The sequence below is a fragment of the Elephantulus edwardii genome, unplaced genomic scaffold (assembly GCF_000299155.1).
Source record: "Elephantulus edwardii isolate Elephantulus edwardi_28Jun2011 unplaced genomic scaffold, EleEdw1.0 scaffold00069, whole genome shotgun sequence".
Classification (NCBI taxonomy): Eukaryota; Metazoa; Chordata; class Mammalia; order Macroscelidea; family Macroscelididae; genus Elephantulus; species Elephantulus edwardii.
In genome coordinates, this window is record NW_006399819.1 from 12,253,678 (window position 1) to 12,279,904 (window position 26,227).

General features: G+C 39.0%; 1 protein-coding gene across 1 annotated transcript in view; it reads right to left on the minus strand.

The window, feature by feature from the left end:
* Positions 1-26,227, minus strand: part of ST6GALNAC5 (ST6 (alpha-N-acetyl-neuraminyl-2,3-beta-galactosyl-1,3)-N-acetylgalactosaminide alpha-2,6-sialyltransferase 5) — a 315,495-nt gene that overhangs the window by 13,715 nt on the left and 275,553 nt on the right. Inside the window, exon 4 of the mRNA XM_006888597.1 lies at positions 12,277-12,384. Coding sequence (XP_006888659.1) covers positions 12,277-12,384 — 108 coding nt within the window. The remainder of the gene's footprint in view (positions 1-12,276; positions 12,385-26,227) is intronic.

A 26,227-nucleotide genomic window follows, 5' to 3' on the forward strand; every position in this document is an offset into this window, starting at 1 on the left:
AAATTACTATACTATACTATTACTATACTATACTATACTATACTATACTATACTATACTATACTATACTATACTATACGAAGAAATAGTACTTAAAGAGTCATGTTTAGTATTAAAATTGGTAATGGATTTATGAGAGATTGAATCATATGGGAAGAAAAACATGCTTGTTCCTAAAATCTAATAGTCTCTATTAAATAGAAAACTGTCAATCTAAGATGAGAAAATAAATAGGTGAGCCTTATCTCTTGGACTATCAAGAAAAAGTTTAGTACTGGTCCAAGTGATGTTCACTCTGGAAGAGTAGAAAACCAGTTCAATGTGCTGTAGTTTTGTCCAAGAATACATAGCTGTTAGGAGAGAATTATCTTGTTTTTCCACTCAGTTTCTCCTGTATTTTACAACTTATTTATTTCAATTTTCTGTATCATTATTTCATAATAAACCTGACTGAGAAATTTTTTTTTAATCTGTTTAAGTAGTTGTTGTTTGGTGCCATTGACTTGGCTATAACGCACAGCAACCCTTCGAATAGCAGATGTGAATCTTCTCCAATTTTGTGTAATCATCATTAAATCTGTCATGCTCCAGTCCATTGTTGTACTCTCTGTGCTAATTCATCTAATTGAGAATCTTCATGCCTTTGGCTCTGACCCTCCAGCTTTCTGAACTTCATGATGTCTTTTTCCAGGACTGCCTCCCTGCCCTGGACAATATGCCCAAAATATTTGAGACCAAGTTTCACCATCTTTGCTGCCTCTAAAAAGTATTCTGGTTGTATCAGTTCATCTTCAGTCTTCTTTACTCATCATCTAAATTTCAGATGCCTAAGAAGCAATTGAAAACATGATGACCTGCATCAGATCTACTTTGGTCTTTAAAATGACATCCTTGCTCATTAGAATTTTAAAGATGCTTTTGACAACAAATTTTTCAATGCAAATATCTTTTCATTCCTTGACTGTAGCTACTTTGGAAGTTGGTTGAGGATCCAAACAAAATGAAATTGTTGACACCTTAATCTTTCCACTTATACACAACCTTGTTTGCAGAAAGTCAGGAAGATTTGAAGCACTTAGTGAAGAAGATCAAAGACTACAGTCTTTGGTATGGGTTACAACTGAACATCAAGAAAACAAAAATATTCATCACGACCAAGAGAGAGCTACGTTGGCCTAGTGGAAAGGAAGCTATGTTACCAAGCCAAAGGTGGGTGATTTTCCTCTGTTGCCCTCGGCCAGGTTCAAATTGTCTTCCTGTCAAACATTTTTCTAGGTGGTATAGCACTGGTCTGTGCGTTGCTGTACAGAGGTAACTCGTGGTTGCTGTGATGCTGAAGACTGCGACAGTGATGTGTCAATCGTGGTAATGGGTGCCCATGGTGGACAGTGTTGGCTGGAGCTTCCTGACTAAATCAAGCCTGGAATCAGGAGCAGCATCCACTTCTGAAATGGCTTGCCTCCGGAAACTCTATGTACTAACTGTGCTCGGGCTGTTCGTTCATAGGGTCACTATGAGTCGTCTACGACTCGATGGCATCAAACAACAACAACAACAGACCAACAAGCAGCATCATGATATATGAAGATTGAAGTTTAAGTAGAGACTAAAATGGTAGTTAGAAGCCAGATCTCGAAGAGCTTGGGTAGTAAACTAGGGAGAATGAACTTAACTCTGGAGAGCCACTGAAATATTTTAAGTGACAGGGTCACATCCGTGATTTTATCTAGCATCACAAAAGTGCTAAAAGAGGAAAGAGACCAACACTGGGGAGAAATAAAATTATTACAGAACCAAAGTAAGAGGGAGAAGTTACACAGTAATCTAATTACTTTTAGTCACTTTCAGATTTGACATTTGTAAACTATGCCTTTCATCTACTTTCAGGGCCAATTATACATACACTGTTTCCTCCATGGTAAATGAAGGTAGATGTAAATAAGGGGTTACAGCTGTCTTGAAGACATTGTGGGAGGTGAGTAAAACTTTTCTTGTCATTAAATTAATTGTAGAAGTACCCCAGGCCTTCTGGTTTGAATAAGAAGGCTAGAGTCTAGAAAAGCTAAGTAGAAAATGATAGTTCTACAGATTAAGAGACAATGCCGTATCTACATGTCCCAGGATTCAGGCACAGGTAGATTTCTTAGGTATTTGTTCTCCCCAGATAAAATGTAAGGAGCTTCCATGGCCTAGTCTATAGGAAGTTGTACAGCTAAGTACTATCCAGCAGTTTGAATCCACCAATGGGTCCTCAGGAGAAAGATAGGAAATATCTTCTTATGTTATTTACAGCCTCAGAAATCCAGTGAAAGGTTGACTATGAGTTGGCTCTGACTTGAATGGTAATGAGAGAGTGTGCAACACTAGGTACTTTTAGGAAATGATAAAGTGGCTGGGTGCAGAGTTCTCACAGACAATTCATTTCTCTCTTTCCAACAAGCAGTCTCCTGGTGCAGGTATTATCATACAAATGTCTTAAGGAAAACTCACAGTTGTAGAGTCCTTTAACTGATAACTATTGTACACTTTAATATATACTTTGAGTGTGCCAAGCATTCCTCATCTATCTCCTCATGGAATCATCATATAAACTCTTGAGGTAAGTACTATTACAAATAAGAAAACGAAACCTTCTGATACATATATTTATTAGTAATTTCTCCAAGGTAATGAAGGCTTTAAGGTCATTAGAAGAATACAAGAAGGATGTTTATTTGTGTTGTTTTGACTGTACAAAGGTATCTGACTATGTGCATCATAACAAATTATGGCTAAACATTGAGAAGAATAGAAATCCCAAAACACCTATTTATGCTTATGACAAACCTATACTAAACCAAGAAGGTGTTGTCCAAACAGAACAAAGGAACACTGCATGGTTTAAGATAAAGAAAGGTATGCATAGGGTTGCTATGAGTCGCAGGCGACTCGATGGCACACAACAACAACAACAATAACAACATGCATCCAAGCTATAACCTTTTTCTATACCTATTCAATATGTAGGAAGCTCTGGTGACTTAATGGTAAGGAGCTGTCCTGTAAAACCAAAAAAAACCCATTCAGTTTGGATATACTAGCTGCTTCAAGGAGAGAGATGGGCATTCTTCTCTCATGTGACCTTCTGCCTCTGAAAATCCATTGGGTTGATCCAATCAGCTATGGGTTGATTCTGATCCCATGGCACATAACAACAACAAATTAAATCTTATGTTGAAAAAAGAATTCAAGATACTAGACTGTAGGAAGAAGATTTATTAACAATCTGTAGCATGCAGATGACACAATTTTGCTTGTCAAAAGTGAAGATTTGAAACTTTTCCTGCAGAAGATGGATGCAATATGAATTATTTCTCAACATCAAGAAAACAAAATTCCTTACCACTGAAGCAGTAAGCAACATCGTGGTAGACAGAGAAAATATTGAAATTGTCAATGATTTAATTTTAATCGATTCAACACCTCTTCAAAGTGCTAAAAAGCATGGATGTAAGTTTAAAGACTAAGGTGCACCTGATCCCAACTATGGTCTTTTAGATTCTTTTTTTTTTTTAATTTTTTTTAAATTTTTTTTTAGATTCTTTTGTATGCATGTGAAAGCTGGACAATGAGTAAGGAAAGCAGAAGAAAAACTTTAATTATACCTTTGAATTATGGTGTTGGAGAAGAGTTCTGAGTATCACACAGATTAACAAAATTACAATTAAGTCTGTCTTGAAGAAAGTGAAGCCATGGTACTCCTTAGAGGCAAGAATGGTGAAACTTGGTCTCATATACTTGTGGCATGTTGCCACAAGAGGTCAAACCTTGGAAAAAGATATACTGGGAAAGACCGAAGATCAGAGAAAGAGTTTGGCAAGACTTATTGGTACAGTGACTGTAACAATGGGCTCAAGTATGCCAGATATAGTGAGGATAGTACAGGATAGGGAGGGCAAGGTTCACATCTATTGTTCATAGGGTTGCCATGAGTTGTAGTCTGTACTGAATGACACATAACACCACTAAACAAGGTATTTGAGATTCAGTGTGGTCAAATATCTTGCTCAAGGCTGTGGCTACTAAGAGGCAAGAATTAGAATTTTTACTCATATACCAACACCTTTTAATAATAGCCCTAGAAGCACACAATCATTTACTCATATTTATAGATCGCTTGCTATATGCCAGTACAGTAAATATAAACTGTAGTATATTGTGGAACACCAACAATGAACAAAGCAGCAACTAATTCTTACTCTAAGGGAGTTTATATTCTAGTATATGGTTCACAAAAACATTCCTTACCATTTTGGACCCTTGTGATCTCTTTATCTCTTTAAATCCTAGATAATAAATGTGCCATACATTGCTAATTGAATAAGTTTGGTTCCTTAAAGGTGGTAGGATCAGATCAGAAATCCAGCACCCATTGTAACATGTAGTACATTGGCATTATTATGATTTTTGTAAGACTATAATTCCTTAAATTGCTTCCCTCATACTGTGCATGAAGTCATGATGAACTCTGAGTAAGAGAAATGACAGGTTAACTTGTCTTTCATTTGTTTCCCATAATAAACAGAATACGTCCTTGAATATTAAGTCATTAACATTTCAATTTATTCATGATTTTTCTCTCTGACATCCTAATAACAATATTACATAATTACATCAGTTGTAAAGTCATCAACTTTGACAGCTCTTTGCATGCCCACAAAATGCTGTTTCCACTGCCTTTGTTAGTCTGTTGATTTGAGAAGGAAGTTTGCTGTTTCTTTTTATGACTTCTTTTAGGGAACGAATTATACTCAGCAAAAGTATGTGTTGTAAATCCTAACCTGTATGCCTGTAGTTATAAATCCAGTTAACAGTGGTTGTCTTAATGAGATAGACTTAAAGGTTTGTCTTAGATTAATTTCTTGAAACATAAAGAGATTAAACAAGAACTCAAGATAAGTAGAAATGGAAGAAGAGAGATACTGACCCCCATGAAGACTGCCCAGACACAGAAACTAAGAGAAAAATTTTATTTCTTCTAGAAATAAAATTAAACACTCAAGATTATTGCCACTGAGTCAGAAATGGCTCATAGCTGACCCTCCAGGGGATTTCTGAGGCTGTAAATATCAAGGGAGGAAATTATTCATCTTTCCTACAAGGAACTGCTGCTGTTGTTGTTGTTATGTGCTGTTGAGTCACCTGAGACTCAGAGTGACCCTATGTACAACAGCACTAAATCCTTCTCTATTATGTGCCAATTTTATTTTCTCTGACACATCTTCCCCCATTACCCTAGTGACTGAATCAATCCATCTCATCAAAGGTCTTCCTCTCCTGCAGTGTCCCTCCACCCTCTCAAGCATGATGTCTCTCTCTAAGGACTGGTCCCTCCTTGCAACATGCCCAAAATACATCAGACGAAGCTTCAGAATCCTTGCCTACAAGGAGCAGTCTGGTTTAACCCTTTCCAGGAAGAACCTGTTCATTCTCTTAGCAGTCCATGGTATGTATAATACTCTTCTCTAACACCACAGCTCGAAGGCATCAATTCTCCTTCTATCATCCCTAGTCATTGTCTAGCTCTCTGATGCATAGCAAGGGACTGCAAAGACCATGGCCTGGATCATGTGCACCTTAGTCTCCAGACTGACATCATTGCTCTTTAGTACTTTGGAGAGGTCTTTAATAGCAGACTAGTTGGATTTAAACTACCATGGAGGTGTGGCCTTTGGGTTAGCAGCACAAGTCCTTATAGACTACCAGCAAATATTGGAGCTTCTGAATTCAGACCTTTTTTGCATCTGAATCCAAGAAAAAAGAAATTTTTATTTGTTTAAGCCATCCACTTATGATATTTCTTTTTTATGTGTCCTTTTTATATTTATTATTATTATTAATTTTAATGAAAGTTTACAGAGACTTTGGATTTCCATTCATTCATTGTTGCACTTTTCTCCCTGCCCAACCTCCCTCCCCGTTTCGCTCTTCTCTTTGAAAAGTAAAATTCTTTCATTGTTATACAATCCCTGCCCCAAGTCCACGATACTATGCAGCCTTCACTTTGAAAAGTAAAAGAAAAATTATTTTATTGTTAAACAATCCCTCCTCCCAAGTCTACTCCACTATGCAGCCTTCGTTCTGGACTCCCGTCATGACAATAATACATAATTACATATCCCTTTTAAACAGTTCTCTCTCTCATCTGTTTCAATGCAGTATACATAATTTATAAAGATGGGAAGTCTCCTTCTATTAAGATTTACAGGCTCAGAGATTAAGTGGAAAATCGCAATGATTTGTAATTGACTAGGTGGTTTGAACTATGGTGGCTTAATGGTAATGAGCTCTGGTGTTAACCCAAAGGTATATAGTTTGAATCCACCAGCTGCTCCTCAGGAAAAAAAGATGAACAATCAACTCCTGTGCGATACACTGCCTCTGAAAATTCACTGGATGCTCAACTATGAGTCAAGTTCTGACTCAATGGCACACAACAACAACAGACAAAAATTAGTATCAGAAAAGTGAAATCTAAACAGATATCTAGGGAGCTCTGGTGACCTAGTGGCAAGATGCTGCGCTGCAATCCCGAAAGCACTTGGTTCGAGGCCACCAGCTGCTCAATGAGAGAAGGATGGGCAATCTCTCCCATGTGATTAAATGCCTCTGAAAACCAGCTGGAGGGTCAGCTAGGAGTTGGTTCTGACTCTGTGGTACACAACAACTACAATATCTATATTGTGAAAGTAGCTTGATACTGGGATATGGACGAAGGCCGGAAGAGTTTAAAGGGGCTCTAGTGGCTTAGTGCATAAAGAGCTGCACTGCCAACTCAAAGACACATGGTTTAAATCCAACCATTGCTCTGTAAGAGAAAGAGGGGCAATTTAGAGTCTCTGAAAACCCATGAGAGGGTCAGCTCCAACCTGATGGCAATCAGCTTGAGTTTTTTTTTAAAAGTAAACACTTAAATCATTTTGAAGAGACTGTGAGTAGAATTATAGATGGCAAAAGCAGTTGTTTCTGAAGACTCAGAGGGAAGTGAGGGAAGATACAGAGAAAGTCTCATGTACGAGAATATAGCTGGCACTAGTAACAGAATGGGCATTAAATGTGCTTCTGGTGAGACTTTCAAAGAAAAGGATAATAATACATGATTGTACAAGGGAGAAAGGGTAATGCTTTTAAAGCAGTGGCAAAAAACTTGCCTGAATTACATTAAAATATTTGGTGAAAGGTAAGATTTGTAAGTGGTGACCTTGGATATTTGCATAATGAGACTTCTTAGCCAAGTCTTAAAGGGATCACCATGAGGTTTCTCCTTGCTGCTTACAGTAAAATGCTAGCCAACATAGAGTTTAGGAGGCTAGAAATTCAAATGTCCAGGTACCAACTCTTAGGAAGGCCCAGCATTCCTTAGAGATATTCATGTGTTTGAGCCTTCCCTGGTGGTAATGTGTTTTGTCAAGCAGATTAAAACAGACAAACCCCACTCCTCGTGATTATTTCTTAGTGGTACCACTAAAGGTTCCCCACTCTTGGCTCACTTTCTTATGCTTTTTTATATCAAGTGAAATAAGGATATTGCAGGCTGTACCATTTTACAATCCCACTAACAAGGTAAACTGAACATAAAAATTCCATGTGACCCAGCTATCCACTAGTAGCAATATACCCCCATGGAAAATAGAACTGCAACACAAATGGAGATTTGAACACCAAAGTTCATAGCAGTGCTAGTCACAATAGTAAGAAAATGGAAACAGCCTGAATTTGCATCAACAAATGAATGGATTAAGAAATTGTGGTCTATTTACACAATGGAGTACTATGCAGCACTCAGAAGCAACAATTTAAAAAAATCTTATATAACAGGAGAAAGGCTAGAAAACATTATGTTGAGTGCACTAACTCAGGCTCATAAGAGCAAATACTGCATAAAACTATTATTGTTAAAACATAAAGATAACTAGCTAGTAAAATGTGCATAGATGTCCAAAGATAGAAGGAGAAGGGACAAAGGGGCAGAGTATGTTGAGAGGGTGGGAAATCACAGGGTCATAAAGTTTGGTGCGTGGAGGGAGGAGGTGAAGGAATAAGGAAAGTTTCAGTGGGGATTTGAAAAGACTGGGTAATAGTGGGCATAGATCAAAGGTGATTAATTTTATAAGACACAGTTTATGAGGATGATGATATGAAACACACGTGAATGAAAAACAAAACAAAAAGCATAAATAAAAACAATTAAAAAGTATTGCAGGCACCAACATATAGGAACTATACTTCCATCTGATTAGAGCTGCAATGGAATTAGAGAGTTTTGCATTACACTTGTAATTCTCCTGCAACCATTTTATTAGTTTATAGGATATTATTACAGTTTTAAAGAGTTGCATCTTCATAAACTAAGTTCTAGAGTGTGAGGATGTCATTAAATATGCCAGGGGGATGGGGTTACCACCCAAAGCTGATGTGATGGTCTGTCAAGTCCAAAGGGCAGAAGAATGGGGCTCTTTCAGGCTAAGACAGTGTCACTCAGATAGACTAGAAGAGACTGAGGATGGCATCCACCCAACTGCATGAAAATTGTCCAGGAGCAGAAACTTGGAAGAAGCAAGGATCTCCTCCTTAAGCTTATAGAGAAAGAAATACCCCTCTTGAGTCAGAACCCTGAATTTGGATTTCTAGCTTCCTAATCAAAAGATTCTTGTGGCTTGAATTTGTTCTTTAGTTCCTTCAGCCTAAGATATGCTGAGTGCGTTCAGCCCTTTTGATTATCTGACTCCAGCTCCTTGCACATTTCATTATAATGCTTTGCCTTGCCTTCCCGTGCTACCCTTTGAAATCTTCCATTCAGCTCCTTAATTTATTGATTTTTTTCCCCTCTGCTTTGGCTTCTCTGTGCTCTAGTACAATATTCAGAGGTTCTTTTGTCATCCATTTTGGTATTTTATTCTTCTTCTTCCTTCTTTGTAATGAGTTTTTGCATTCTTCATGAATGATATTCTTGATATCTTCCTATGGCTTATCTGGTCTTTGTTCATTAGCATTCAAGTCCTCAAACCTATTTCTGAGTTGGTTTTTAAATTCAGAGGAGGTAGACTCAAAATCAAATTTTGATTCCTGTGGATATAATTTAACCTTCTTTAGCTTTAATTTGAAATTGCATATGATCCGCACCTGGCCTAGTTTTCACTATTGATATTGAAATTCTCCAATAATTCCTTCCACAGATATAATCAATCTGATTCCTGTGCATCACATTAGGTGAAATCCATGTGCATAGCTTGCATTTGTTTCTTATAAAAGATATTTGCTATTAACAAATCATAGATATAATTCTGTCATTCCATCCTCAGCTTCATTTCTGACCAGGAAGCAGTCCTCAGAACAGAGCAGGGAAGCACTGCATGGTTTAAAATCAGGAAAGGAGTGAGTCAGGAATGCATACTACCTTTTCAATGCATATGCAGAGCAGATCATTTGGGAAGCAGGGCTTATGAAGGAGGAATGTGGCATCCGGATTGGAGGAAGACTCATCAACAACCTACATTGTGTACACGTCACAACCTTGCTTGCTGAACCTGAGGAGGACCTGAGGTGCTTGCTGTAGAAGTTCAAGGACTGTAGTCTTCAATACGAATTGAAGCTCAACATCAAGAAGACAAAGATTGTCACCAATTAGCAGCATCAGGATATTTGGAGAAGAGATTGAGATTGTTAACAATTACATCTTTCTTGTCTCCACACCCAACACTCTTAACCTCAGCTGTCAGGAAACCAAAAGATGAATTTCACTGGCAAAATCTGCTATCAGGGATCTCTCCAGAGTGCTGAAAAGCAATGATGCCAGTCTAGACACTAAGGTGTGCCTAACCCAGGCCATGATCTTTGCAATTACTTGTTATGCTTCAGAGAGCTGGACAATAACTAAAGATGACAGAAGAAGAATTGATGCCTTTGAGTTGTGGCAGTGGAGAAGAGTCTTGAACATACCATGGACTGCCAAGAAAACAAATAGGTCTGTCTCATGTAGTTTGGGCACATGGCCAGGAGAGGCCGGTCCTTGGAGAAGGACATCATGCTTGGAAGGGTTGAGGGACAGCGCAGGAGAGGTAGACCCTGGATGAGATGGATTGATACAGTTATTGGGGCAATAGGGTTGGTGTGCTAGAATTAGTAAGACTGGTTCAGGACAGGGCAGGTTTCAGAGCTGCTGTACATAGGGTCGCTATGGGTCGCAGGCAATTTGATGGCACACAACAACAAAAACAATCAAAAGATGTACTTGTATTTGACAATTAAAATACGTACTGCATTGGGAAAGTCTGCTGTCAAGAAACTCTCCAAAGTGCTAAAGAATAATTGTGTCAGTTTAAAGAGTAAGGTGTACCTGATACAAACCATGGTTCTTTTCAATTACTTGCTATGCACCTGAAAGTTGGACAACGGATAAGGATGATAGAATAAGAATTGATGCCTTTGAGTTGTGCTGTTCGAGGAGACTATTGAGTTGTGCTGTTGGAGCACAGCTTTAAGTTGTATTATTGGAGGAGAGTACTGAATATCTCAAGTACTAACAGAAGAATATGTCTTGAAGAAAATGCAAACAGGATGCTCTTCTCACACACTTTTGGGCAGGCTGTTAGGATGGGTCAGTCCTTGGAAAAAGACATCCCATGAGATAAGGTAAAAGGTCAATGAAAGAGATGAAGATTCTCGATGAGATGACCTGACATAATGATTGTTAACGGTGAGCTTCATGGTGTCAGAGACAATGAGGATGAACCACTATAAGGCAGGATTCAGATTCGTTGTTCATAGGGTTGCTATGAATTGTAGTCCACTCAACAGCATCTTTTAACAACAACAGCTTCCCAAATAGTGAGAAAATGACTATTTGTTTGTTAACAGCACCTATATGTAATATTTCTGTTACAATAGCACTGGAAAACTAAGATACTTTCTTACATACTTTACACATACGGATTGTTAAACATGGAAACTGTGTCAGGAAAACAATTGTTGAGAAATAAGAGTAGGGATCCAAGCTAAGTGTGTCACGCACTTACTTAAATGTATTAATGTATTTAATCTGCTCGCAATTCTGAGACAGAGTCTATTAGCATCATCACATCCATTTTCAAAGATGAGGAAAGTGAGACACAAAAAGGTTAAATAACTTGGCCAACTAGTAAGTTACCAGATCAGGCTTTAAACCTATGCTGTCTGTCTCCAGAACATTCTACATTAAGTCATCACTGAGTATGGTGGACTCTTGGCTGATACCAAAAGACTGCTCTGTTTAGATATACTTCTACTTTGTGACTCTTCTATATGAATTAGTACCACTGCTGTCTTGAGGTTTTGAGTTTAAAAGAGTAAGAGAAGAGGGTCCCTGTAGTAACAGCATGTTTAAATACTCTTTCTTATCATTGATTCACAATTCCACATTGTAGCATTTGCCTAATGTCCAATGACATTCAAGAAATTGTTAGATTTCTAAGACACAAAGGGTATATTAAAAAACAGATTTTATTGAGAAAGTTTAAAATGCCAACCATCCTAGGAGTATCATCTAAAGATTAGGCCTGAGGCCAAGTCCAGGTCATCAGGCTTTCTAGAAAACTAGAATAAACTGAATTTATTGACATCACAATTTTAAATTATGGATATGTTTGCAAAAGGGTTTCCACAAATCAGGCCCCAAATGTTTCCCGGTGCCTCTACTATACACACCATATTCTGTCTGGGCACACACTTAACTTGAGGCATCAAGCAAGATACGTGCACATTTCCTTTAAAGTGATACATTAATTATGCCTGTGCTCTTGGCCTTAGAAGCACAAACGGAGGCTGCTGTAGTGGCAAGGGAAAGAAGCTCAGAGGACTATTTTAATTTTAGAAAACAGCCTCCACCATCAAAGGAATTATCTTCTTTAATACGTTAAAAATTACTACATTCCTTCGAAATGAGAAGAAAACTAGTATTTCTTAATGCTTTTAATAATATAGTTAATATTATGCCAATTATTACTTTACTTTTGGCTGATAAATATTCAGAGGATAATGAAGCCCACATGATGGATTAATTCTCCAGTAGAACAAACAAAAACTTTCAATATTTTATATCACATAATTAAATGCTGTTTGTTGTTTCTAGAATCAGAACTTGGGACCTGTTAATTAATTGCTCTGAGAAGACAGACATGTTTTGTGGTTGATATTTGGAATCAAATATTTATAAGCCCTGTGCAACACCATTAGTGAATTATACTTGCAGAAGAAACCGTACCTGCAGAAGTCTGGGGGCACCATGCCATAAACATTGATCCTGTCACAGAGCTCCAAGGCGATGGTCATTGTGAACCAGCCGGTGCTAAGCCAAGTGTTGGAGATCTTCCTGGAAGAGGCAACAATTAAGTCTGCAGGCTGGTAAAATAATCTTTATACCCATTCATGTCTTAAACCCCTTCTGGAGCAAGGCTAACTGTGAATCTTTATTTTTTTATATTCTCTCTGGTAAATATCTGTAATTTTACCAAAGGAAAATATTTTACCAACGCCCAGGGGAACTCTGGTGGTGTAACCTGTAAAGTGTTGTGCTCCTAACCCAAAGAGAATCTCTGCGGCCATTAGAATTGACTAGCCACTTTTTTGGAGAAAGGTAGAAAATATCCTTCTGCGCAATTTATGTTGTTGTTATGTTCCATCGAGTTGCTTGTGACTCATAGCGATGCTATTACAACAGCTCTGAAACCTCGTTTCTCCTGAGCCAATCTTATTGTCTCTCACCCTATTATTATCTCAGGCACTGAGTCAATCTATCTCATCGAAGGTCTTCCTCTCTTGCGCTGTCCCTCCACCTTCCCAAGCATAGTGTCTCTCTCCAAGGACTGGTCCCTCCTTGCAACATGCTCAAAGTATGTTAGACAGAATCCTTCAGAATCCTTGCCTCCAAGGAGCAGCCTGGTTTAACCTTCTCCAGGCACAATTCATAGCCTCCAAAAATTGCTGGAGGGTTTTCTGTGAGTTGGCTCCAATTGGACAGCAAAGAATAGTATAAATACCAAATGTTGTTCAGTGGCATACTAAATAGAAATGGTATTACAATATCAAGCGTCTTTCTTGGTATAATGATAACTTACAGTGATGCTCCACCATGGTGAATTTGTTACTAGAGGGTGTTCAAAGGCACATAGTTCAAATCCACTAGCTGTTCTGTGGGAGAAAGATAGATAATCTCCTCCCATTTGATTTACTGCCTTTGAAAACTTGATGAAGGGGCAGCTATGAATTGGTTTTAACTTAGTAGTGCATAGCAACAATGGATGCTCAAGAGCCTTCTACATCATGAAAAATGATAGTCAATGTTGAAGTTTTTAAATGAATGTTGCTGTTGTATTGTTCCATTGAGTCACCTGCAACTCCTAGCGGCTCTATGTACAACAGCTCTGAACCCTGTCCTATCTTAAGCCAATTTCCTTGTCTGTGACACACCTTATCCCCATTACTGCAGTTACTGAGTCAATCCATCTCACTTATTACGCTGTCCCTCCATCCTTCCAATCATGATGTTCCATCTGACCACATGGCCAAAGTATTGAGATGAAGCTTCAAAATCTTTGCCTCCAAGGAGCAACTTGGTCTCACCCTCTATAGGGCAGACCTGTTTGAAATCTTGGCAATTCATGGTATGTTTAATACTCTTCTCCAGTACCACAACTCAAAGGCATTTATTCTTCTTCTATCATCCTAAGTCATTGCTTTGTTCTCTGATACACAGCAAGTAATTGTGAAGATCATGGCTTGGATCAGCTGCACTTTGGTCTCTAGATTGACATCATTGCTCTTCAGTACTGTGGTGAGGTCTCTGACAGCAGTTTTCCCAATGTAATTCATCTTTTGATTTCCTGACTGTTTGAGCCAAGAGTGTTGCTTGTAGGTCCAACCAAGCTGAAATTACTAACAATCTCATCTCTTCTCCATCTACCATGATATTGCCAATAGGTCTAGAAGTGAGAATCTTTTCTCGATGTTGAGCTCTGACCACTACTCAATTATGTATTAATTACCATAAGTTATCCTCTGTGCATGGCAATTCTTTCTTCAACAGAATATTTGATAAAAAAGAAATACTAATTGTTCTCCAAGCAGGCTAGATAACTGTTGGATTTCTGAGTCTGTAAACAGCCAGAGCAGAAGACTGTTCTTCCTCTCAAGCTACTGCTGATGGATTTGAACTACCAGAGGCTAGCAGCCCTTGGGTTTCAGCACAACTCACTGTGCTCTGTTATTTGCTGTGGAGTATGGCTCTTAGAGACCCTCTGAACAATAGATCTCAAACCCATCTTTTCCTGTGCTCTTCATCTCCAAAACACTTGAGCCCTTTGTTGTAGTCATTATGTGAGTACTATGGACTACACCAACTCTGTTTATTTATTTTTACCTTAAAAAAACCCAACCAACCGTGTTTCATTCACGTACATTATTTCCCTCCATCCACCAAATTCTGAGACACCACCTTTACTAAATATGAATTAATTCACATATATCTATCTATCATAATTATCTATACATATCTATCAACAAGAGCTAGTCTTCAATTAGATGAATTTGTATCAATATCTTGACTGAATGCTTTTTCCTTAGAAGAAGTACATTCATGCAGAAATAAACTAATGGGTCAAGGAAAAGGGTCAGAGAAATGATTATGTTTAATAGTGTTTGCTTTATTTTATCTCAGAACTTTTAAAGTCCTCAAGATGTGTTATTAGAAGACCAAAAACTGATAGTGTTTTTACATCCATTTATTTGCCCATTCAAACATCTTTTTTTTTTTCCATTCAAACGTCTTTGTTGAGCTTCACCCATGTGCCATGTCTAAGGTTAACAGTGGAAACACAAGGTTAAGATGCAATTTGACTCTCTGAGAATGACTCCGTTGCCTATCATGGTATGCTGCAGTGGATATTAATTTCAATTCTTTCGGGGCTGCCTCTTTTACATTTTTTTTTCTTCAGTGCTTATGGCATGCCTCATTAGCCACTTTCAAACACCTTATCCCCAAGGTCAGACTGTCTGCCTTTGTCCGACCATTGCACCAAATGTGATGTGAATACCAGAGTGGCAGAAAAGCTTTTCTCCTTTCAGAATGTCACATCCCTCCCTGAGAAGAAGGGAGACTTTTATAAAAGTGTTTGCCTTCTCTTGATTTCACAGAAGGGCTCCACAAACATACAAAGGGCATTTTAAGGAGTCTTTTGTCTTGTCAAATGTCTGACAGATATAGGTGATTTGGTCATTCTGAGTTCAGGGCTTCAACATTCTAGTTCTGACTCTTTTGCTCGTTTGTTTTTTCCTGAATTTCACTGTATCCTGACCCAGTCATATCCCAGGAAGGGCATTTAAAAACTCATAAAGTTAGCTGTTTTATCTATATTATGATTCTTTAATAGAGTTTGAGTGTCTTTTCTGGGATATTGTTGGTTTAGGATACAGTGGTGGTAGTGGAGAATGGGCAAAGAAAGCAGAAGTAGAAAGCTGAGTCTTAAACTGTGGGAGATTATGGTTGTTGTTGATTGCCATCAAGTTGAGGACAACTCATGGCGACCCTGTGAACAAAAGGCTTGAAGTCTTTCTGTACCCATTGTCGTTTCTCAAAGTTCATAGAGTTTCCAGAGACTTGTTTTTTAGGAAGTGGATGTCAATCCTGCTTCCAAACATGTCTTAATCTGGTGTTCCACAAAACATTGTCTGCCATGGGTAATCATTATGGCATTTGACACCCCAGTGGCATAGAGTTCAGCCACTCCAGCTTACCTCAGTACAGCAAATTGGACAGGCTAGTGCTTCACCTCTGAGAAGAATATTCCTAGGCCCGAGGGCATAACCTACTTTTAAATACAAAGGCGCCTCAGGAGTTGGTATTGACTCTAAACAAGAGGCTTAAATAAAAACAAACTGAACATTCCACGTGACCCTCAACCAAAATAAAAGAGCCCACATTTCAGAGTAGAACTGTTTCTCCGCAGTCTTCCTTTCACCTGTTCTTATTGTTAACTGTGGTCAGTAGGACTCATAGCACTTTATGAAAAAAGACCTGAACCCTGTTTTACAACTATCATTATTTCTCTACGTTCATGGACTTTCTAAAGACATATGGTTTAGAAAGTGGATGACATTCCTGCTTCCAAACCTAAATCAGTCTGGGAGCTTCACCAAACACTTCCCATGACAGGTAACCATTATGATGTTTGACACACCTATGGCACAATGTTCAGCATCACAACAACTCCAAGTTACTTCAGAAGAATAAATAGATGGACAATTACTGTACCACTTTAAAGAATATTCATCCCTAAATCGATTAACCTTTGGCCTGAGTCTTCCAGAGTCAAAATCAATTCACAAGAGCCTCTCCAAACTACAGATTTAGCCCCACACTGCCTTTAAAGACAAGCACACCCACCAAATGCTGTTTAATTATAAACAAGAGAACTCCCAGCCAGAGCTCCTTGTTAGCTGAGAATCTGACAAGCTGACACTAGCTTGTAGACAGGGAAAATGCTAAAAGAACAACCAAAGGTTCCATATGTAGAAACCATTTGCTAGATTAAAATCCAATTCAGTAGATTATACTAGTGGTTGTATAGAGCTCCAAGAAGCCAAAGAAGAGGAAAGAAATCAAGACAATAAGGAGCTGAACAGAAGATTTCAAAAGCCAGTGTGGCAGGACAAAGTAAAGTATTATAATGAAATGTGCAAAGAGCTGGAGTCAGAAAATCAAAGGAGCCGAACTCGCTCAGCGTTTGTTAAGCTCAAAGAATTGAAGAAATTCAAACCTCAAGTTGCAATACTTAAGAAAGCTTTGGAGAGAGTATGAAATGATTTTGCAAGTATTAAAAGACAATGGAAAGAGTATGCAGAGTCATTATACCAAAAGGAATTGGCACACACAGAAGAATTTAATGAAAGAACATATGAGCAAGAGGTTGTGGTGACAAGGGAATTAAGTTCAAACTGCTTTGAAAGAAGTAGCCAAGAATAAGTCCCCAGGAATTGATGGTATACCAATCGACATTTTTGAACTAATGGATGCTGCCCTAGATGTGCTCACCAAGTTGTGCAAGAAATGTGGAGAACAACCACTTGGTGAACTGACTGGAAGAGATCTATATTTGTTCCCATTCCAAAGAAAGGTGATCCCACAGAGTGTGGAAATTATAGAACAGTATCATTAATATCACATGCAAGAAAAAGATTCTGCTGAAGATTATCCAAAAATGACTGGAAAAGCACATCAACAGAGAATTGCTGGAAGTCCAGGCTGGGTTTAGAAGGGGTCATGGTACTAGAGATTTTGTAGCTAATGTTAGATGGATCATAGCTGAAAGCAGGGAATAACAGAATAATGTCTATCTTTGTTTCATTGATTATGCAGAGGCATTTGACTGTGTGGATCAAACTGAGAAGAATGTGAATCCCAGAACACTTGATTGTGCCAATGCAAAACCTATGCTTGGGCCAGGAGACAGTCATCAGAACAGAGAAGAGAAACCCTTCATGGTTCAAAATTGGAAAGGGTGTATGCCAGGGATGTATTATAACTCCATACTTTTTCAACCTATATGCAGAACAGGTTATCCAGGAGGCTGGGCTGTAGGAGGAGAAATACGGCATCAGGATTGGAGGAAGACTCATCAACAATCTGTGTTATGCAGATGACACAACCCTGCTTGCTGAAACTGAGGAGGACCTGAAACCCTTCCTATGGAAGGTCAGAGACTGCAGTCTTCATATGGATTGAGGTTCAATATCAAGAAAACAAAGATTCTCACCACTGGGAAGATTGGCAGCATCATGATGGATGGTGAAGAGACTGAGATTGTTTATAGTTTTAGTTTGCTTGTTTTCACAGTCAACACTCTTGGCACCAGCAGCCAGGAAGTGAAAAAGACGTATTGCTATGGGAAAGTCTGTGATTAGAGACTTCTCTAAATTACTGAAGAGTGACGATGTGAGTCTGGAGACTAAGGTGTGCCTGATGCATGTGTTTTTTGCAATCACTTGCTATGTATCAGAGAGTTGGACAATGACTAGGGATGACAGATGGAGAACTGATGCCTTTGAGCTGTGGTGTTGGAGAAGAGTGTTGAATACACCATGGACTGCTAGGAAGATGAACAGCTTTGTCTTGGAGAGGATGAAACCAGAATGCTCCTTGGAAGCAAGGATTCTGAGGCTTTGTCTAACATTTTTTGGACATGTTGCAAGGAGAGACCAGTCCTTGGAGTGGGAAGCCATGCTTAGGAAGGTGGAAGGACAGCACAGGATGAGATGGATTGATTAAGTGGCTGGGATAATGAGTAGGTATGTCAGAAACACTGAGCTTGGCACAGAATAGAGCAGGTTTTAGGGCTGTTGTACATAAGGTCACTATGAGTCGCAGATGACTTGATGACACATAACAATGACGACGATAACAACAACAGTAATGGTTAGGGACTCATCTACTGACCCAGGTGAATGTATCAGCTGCTCTGTGATAGAAAGATGTGCTGATATGCTTCTGTAGAGGTTATAAGCCTGGAAACCCATGGACACTTCTACCCTGACCTGTGGGGTCACTATGAGTTAGCACTGACTCAATGGCAATTGTTTTAAAGTTGAATCTTACTGGTTTCTATCACTATAAAGTCGGATAGCCTCACGCAAGTTATTGCTGATTTCCTATCTATAAAACAGGTGAAACTCTAACTCACTGGGCTATTTTATGAACTAAATGATAGAAAACCTATGAAAATTATCTAGCCTGGTGTGTAGAGAGCTATGTTAAGGTCTCTTCTTTCTCTCTAGGTTGCTGGGTTGGAGTTAATGTAGCAAAATCTAGCTCTTCTTTCAATGCTTTTAACTCCTATGAAGAAATTGATATAATTCCTGAACTTTATTCCAGAGGTGTATTGATGGAAAATAGTGCCTACAGCAAGCACTGAAATTATACCCCTGACACACACCAAGCATCTGACACATACATTTTAAACAAGATGCTTTTAAATAAGATTTACTGGAACATCAACTCCAAAATACAAGTCAAGCTTATTAATTGCTTATTTAACATATTACAGCACTACATGAGGATCATAATTGTACTTTCCTTACTTTTAACTAATGAAAAATGGTCTATATTGTGCTCAAATTTAGTTTTTTGGGATTTTTTTTTCTGTCTCTCCCCCCAACCCTCCCTCCAGTAGTTTCTTCTCTTTCTATACCTAGCAAAGCCAGATCATACAGTCTGTCTCTCTTGACAAATAGAGGCCCTCAAAATGACTTGTAACTCTTGATGGTGTTTTTATAAAGGAGTTCATGATATCGTTTTTGTAACTTTTTGAGAAAGTTTAATTTTTAAAAAATAAAAGGTTTAAAAAACCCTAAAGTTTCAGTTTTAACTTCCTTAATGATCTTTAACAGTTGATGATGGAAACGGTCATGGTTAATGGAAACTGCTGGGTGATGCTCCCTGTCAAGTGACTTCCAGGATACGTGACAGGCTTACCATACATTAGATGTGCCCCTAGTTACAGAGGTCTTGTAGGAGCCACCATCAAGTCAGTGTGATTACACAACACAGGAACGGCCAGCCTTATAGAGATTACAAACCCTTCCTCTTATTCATCAGGAGACTCAAGAAGCATAAGTTGGTCCAGAAATAACTGAATGGGGAGGCTGCAGAATGCGGTCAGTGCTTTTTTGAAGGTTAGGGACTGTCTTCACATATGTGGCTTTAGTGACATATTGTCTGGTTATCCTAGACTTAAACTGGGTGAGTGCATAGCAGTGTTACAGACCATATTGTGTCTTCTGAACGCATCTATTGGAATTCTAACCCCTGTCCCTGTGAGTAGAGGAGCCTGGGTGGCTCAGTGGTTATGTGCTTGACTGCTAACTAAATGGTTGGTGGTTTGAACCCACTAACTGCACCCTAGGAGAAAGATGGGGCTTTCTGCTTCTGTAAAGACTTGTGAGACACCGTCTAGTCAATCCCCACTCAGCGTGACCCTATGTGCAAGAGAATAAAGCCCTGTGCAACCATGCACCATCCCCACAATTGCTGAAATGACTGACACCGTGGTTACACTGAGTGTCAGCCTTACTTTTCGAGGGCCTTCCTCTTTTTATCTACTGGTCCCTTCTTCTAATATGTCCAAAGTATATGAGGGACCAAAGATCTCATTTTGGCTTCTAAGAAGAATTATGGCTGCATTTCTTCCCAGCCAGATGTGATTATTCTTATAAGGTATAGTCAGTGTTATTTACCACCACCACCACAAATCAAATTCATTAATTCTTCATCAGTTGTCATTCATTGTCTGGCTTCTGTGTGCATACTAGGCACACTCTAGTCGTCAAAGGGACATCCTTGCTTTCTAATACTTTATCAAGATTCTTGCCAGCTGCTTCCATGGGTGTTGATAGTGGATCCAACTAAAATGAAATTCTTAATAATGCCAATCTTTTCTCTTATTTAGTTAAATTGTGAGAATTTTTGCTTGTTGACATTGAGATGCAAGGAAATGAAAACTAAGACATAACTGGAGATTTGTACACCAATGTTCATACAACCTTATTTAAAACTCTACAAACTTGGGACCAATCCAAATGTCCAACTATAATAAAATAGGTTGAGAAATTGTGGTATATTGACAGAATGGAATACTAAGTGGCACTCAGGATCAACTAGTTAGAAAATACTACTTAACTTGGGTGAGACTGGAGACCATTATGCTGAGTGAATTAACTCAGTCTCCTAAGGACAAATACTGCATAAGTCATTATTTAAAAACAGAAAGATAACTAGTAAAATGTGTATGGGAATCCAAGGAGGGAACGAGTAGGAGCAGAAGGGTGACAGCAGGAAGAGGTGACATCACAGGGTAGCACGATGTGGTGGGGGGAGAGAGGGGTTAAAGGAAATGGGAAAGATGCAGTGGAGACTTGAAAAGAAAGGGTAATGGTGGGCATAGTTTAATGGTGATTAATGTTATAAAACACAATGTGAATGAAGGAAAGTGTGAAATGTAGTGTATATGAATTTTGTATGCTAACCAATATATAACAAATTTAAAAAATATTATATATAATTTGCTTTGATCCAGTCGAATGTCTTTGAGATTGCAGTACAGTTTCTTGCCACAAGGCCACCAAAGTTCCTAATCAAATGTCTTTCCATAGTCAATAGTTAAACAGAGGTAATATCTTTTAGTATTATCATCTTTTGATAATCCAACTGACACCAACAATGACATCATATACCTTATTCTGTATCCTCTTCAGACTCTAGCTTGAATTTCTGGCAGTGTTCTGTCAATGTACTGTGGCCACTGTTTCTGAATTATCTTCAGCAAGATTTTCCTTGCATGTGATATGAATTATAGTGTATTTTTATACTTTTTACATTCTATTACACCAATATTCTTTGGAATGGGCACAAATATCTATTAGGTCATTTGCCAGGTAATTTTTTTTTTGTAATGATTATGGCCTTGGAAACACTTTGGGTCAGTTCTACTCTGTGCTATTCAATGGCCATCGGTCTGAGATTGAGGCAAAGGGTTTAGCTTTTTGGTATACCTGTGGATGAAATCCCATTTGGGAATTTAGTTTTCTTTTTAGTTAAGGAGGCTATACTAATATTTTTTTAAGTATAAAAAGGGGAAGGTTATACACAGAAAACAGCAAGCACGAAGTGTGGGGAGATAGAAACCATATCAAGATTTCTAAGGAAGTGAGAAATGCTGGTTCTTCAAGAACCAAAAGATTTTTTTCTACAGCAGTTTCTCTGGTTCAGATTTCTATTCTCCTGAATTATGAGAAATTAGGTCTATTCTTTAAAACCACTCACACGTGGTGTTTTTGTTACAGCAATGCTAAGAAACTGAGATAAATGGCAAGAATGCAGAACACAGGAGGAGAATGATACTCACTTACGGCCCCGAGAGAATGGATCTGAGAATCACTCTTACATTCAATGCCTTTAGAGCTACTGGAAACACCAAGAGGATCTTGGGTGCAGGGACTCTACCACAATTTTTGTGAGATGCAGAAGAGAGAGATCACCAGCCACACCCTGAAACACAGGAGAAGGTGGTTCTATAGACCACAGTTTCATGGGCAAAATGGGAATACACAGTTGAAGATTAAAGAAACTAAAGTGATGAGCTCTTTAAACGGCACTTAAAATTCCCTACCCTTCCTACAGAAGAGTCTGTTGGGATCATACGCTACAGAAATACAACTGCTTTGTGCTGTCTTTCTAAAAAGATTTCAACTCTTTTCCAACAAAGGAATATCTACTGTTTTTACACTTAATCAACTGTAATGAAAGAATATGAAGAGCTGTCATGTGCTTATTAGGGAAAATTATCAGATATTCTTTTATATGATGAAGTAACACACTGAGCTGATAATTCTATAGTGCACACTAAATTACAATTAAAGGCCTTTCTGCTCCACCAGAATCTCATTTATAATCTCTATGGAAATATTCTTCCTGCAGTTATTTCATTTATGCTTCCTTTATCTAATTACTATAATATTGGCCCTGAATCATATTTTCCTAATGTACCCTTATTCAATTATAAAGTTATTTTCAAGTACAGTTACTTTCTAATATCAAAGAATACCACTTAGCCATCTATGTCATTTGTCATACTTCTTAATTGTAGATAGTTTCTGGGTTCTTTTCCTCCTCCTTCCACTTCTAACTAGAGTAAAACGTCTATAAATCAAAATCGATTGAATTATCCCATTTCTTCAGAATAATAGTCTGGAATGCATGACTTGATCATAAGACCTGCAAAATTAGATATCCCACATATGGTGTAAAGGAGCGCTGGTGGTTTAATGGTTAAAATATTTAACTGCTAACACCAAGAAAACAAAGATTCACACCACATTGGTCAATGGCAGAATCATTATGGATGGTGAAGAGACTGAGATAGTTAACAGTTTTAGTTTACTCGGCTCCACGGTCAACATTCCTGGTACTGGAAGCCAGGAAATCAAGAGAAGAATTGCACTGGGAAAGTCAGCTGTCAGGGACCTCTCAAGAGTACTGAAGAGCAATGATGTCAGGCTTGAGACAAAGGTGTGCCTGATCTGGGCCATAGTCTTCACAATTGCATGCTTCATGTCAGAGAGCTGGACAGTGAGTAGGGATGGTAGAAAAAGAATTGATGCCTTTGAGATATGTGCTGGAGAAGAGTGTTCAATATACCATAGGTTATTAAGAGAACAAACAGGTTTGTCCGGGAGAGAGTGAAACCGGGCTGCTCCTTAGAGGCAAGAATTCTGAAGCTTCATCTGACATACTTTGGGCATGTTGCAAGGAGAGACCAGTCCTTGGAGAGGGATGCCATGCTTGGAAGGGTGGAGGGCCAGCATAAAAGAGAAAGACCCTCGATGAGATGGATTGATTCAGTGATTGAGGTAATGGGAGTAGGTGTGTCAGAGACAGTGAGTTTGGAACAGCACAGGGTAGGGTTTAGGGCTCTTGTATACTGGGTTGCTATGAGTTGCAAGTGACTAGATGGCACAAAAAAACAACAACAACAAGCAAAATTACCTTTTGTGTTCTTCATCGATAATATTCTTGATATCCCCTCACAGCTCTTTTGGTTATTTGCTTATTAGTGTTCAAGGCCTTAAACCTGTTCCTGAGTTGGTTTTGAAATTCGAGTGGGATAGACTCTAGATCAAATTTTTGTTCCTGTGGGTTTGATTTCATTTTCTTCAACTTCAGCTTGAACTTGCATATGAGTAGTTGATGGTCTGTTCCATAATCAGCACCTGGCCTAGTTTTTACAGCTGATAATGGGAGTGTCAAGGACTGGAGCCTTCAATATGGATTGAGGCTCAATTTCAAGAAAACTAAGGTTCTCACCACTGGGACAATTTGCAATATCATGATAGATGGTGAAGAGATTGAGATTGTTGACAGCTTCAGTTTGGCACCACAACCAACACTCTTGGTACCAGCAACAAGGACATAAAAAGACAAATTGCATTGGGAAAGTCGGCTGTCAGGGACCTCTCCATAATTATAAAGAAAATGACATCAGTCTGGAGACGAAGGTGCAACTGATCCAGGCCATAATCTTCGCAATTATTTGCTATCCGTCAGAAAGCGGGACAAAGACTAGGGATGATGTTGTTGTTGTTATGTGCCGTCGAATCGCTTGCGACTCATAGCGACCCTATGTACAACAGTCCTAAACCCTGCTCTATCCTGTGCCAATCTCATTGCCTCTGACACATCCATCCCGATTACCCCAGTCACTGAATCAATCCACCTCATAGAGGGTCTTCCCCTCTTGTGCCGTCCCTCCACCCTCCCAAGCATGATGTCCCTCTCCAAGGACCTGTCCCTTCTTATAACATGTCTAAAGTATGTCAGGCAAAGCCCCAGAATCCTTGCCTCCAAGGAGCAGCCTGGTTTAACCCTCTCTAAGATGAATCTATTTGTTTTCTTGGCAGTCCATGGTACATTCAGTACTCTTCTCCAGCACCACAGCTCAAAGGCGTCAATTCTCCTTCTATCCTCTCTAGTCATTGTCCAACTCTCTGATGCATAACAAGTGATTGCAAAAACCATGGCCTGTATAAGGCACACCTTAGTCTCCAGAGAGACACCGTTGCTCTTGAGTACTTTAGAGAGGTCCCTAACCGCAGACTTTCCCATCGCAATACGTTTTGTTTTTTTTTTTATTTCCTGGCTACTGATGCCAAGAGTGTTGACCGTGGAGCCGAGCAAACTGAAGCTGTGAACAATCTCAATCTCTTCGCCATCCATCCTGATGCTACCGATTGGTCCAATGGTGAGAATTTTTGTCTTCTGGACATTGAGCCTCAGTCCATATTGAAGGCTGCAATCCTTGATCCTCTGCAGCAAGTGCATGAGGTCCTCCTCAGTATCAGCGAGCAGGGTTGTGTCATCTGCATAACGCAGATTGTTGATAGATCGCAAGACAGTACAAGTAAACTTAAGAGAGACTGAACACAGGAAAAAAAAATCTCTCTGACAAGCTGTCAAGTCATGGGTCAGACAATGGGACATTAATTCTGAAGGCATTTGGTAGAAGTGAAGTGGTATCCTGCTGGAGGATGGAGCTGGGAAATAAGTGGGTTAAGGCACTGGGCTAAGGGCAGGGACTACACTGTAACTAATGGTCAACTCCAAAATGAGGGATTTATCTTACACTACTCCACAAATTGCTGTCTGTCAGATACTCCTCTAAGTCTAAACATTCAGATTAAGACAGACTAGGAAGAAGGATTGGCCATCCACTTCTGAAATGGCAGGCCTCTGAAAACCTAGGGATGATAGAAAGAGAATTAATGCCTTTGAGCTGTGGTGGTGGTGATGCTGGCGAAGAGTATTGAATATATCGAGGAGTGCCAGGAGAAAAAACAGTTTCGTCCTGGAGACGGTGAAATCAGGCTGCTCCTTGAATGCAAGGATTTTGAGGCTTCATCTGACATACTTTGGGCATGTTGCAAGGAGGGACCTGTTCTTGGAGAGGGACATCATGCTTGGAAGAGTGGAAGGACAGTGCAAGAGAGGAAGGCCCTTGATGAGATGGATTGGTTCAGTGCCAGAGGCAATAAGGTTGGCAGAGGATTAAACAGGTTTCAGGGCTATTGTACTTAGGGTTGCTATGAGTCACAAGAGACTTGATGGCACATAACAATAATAACAACAATAACAAGGAGAAGCAAGAGGTCAAAAGTTTTAATTTATCTCCAATGTGCTCTGCAGGAGAAAGATAGGGCTGTCTTCTCACATAAAGATCAACGGCCTTGGGAACTTTAGGATAAGTTCTACTCTGTCCTATAGGATCACTATAAATTGGAATCAATTAAACAGCAGCAGGTACTTGCTGTATCTCATAAATATATGCTACTAATTGTTGAGTTGCAAGGAAACCATGTATCTAGTATAAGTAGCTCTTGCTATTTTCTTTTACTACTTTTGTACACTTAAATAATTTTGTTCCAAATGGCTGCTTATAGTTTAGTTCTTCTATATTAGATTAGACTTCAGTTTAGTAATTATTGTGGTTAGCTTCTGTCACTTTGTTTGTGATCCTGCGTTACAGAGTAGAACTTCTTCGCAGGGGTTAATTGACTGTGCACTCTTTTTTTAAATTTAATTTTGTTATTTAAGATATGTTGTTGTTGTTGTTGTT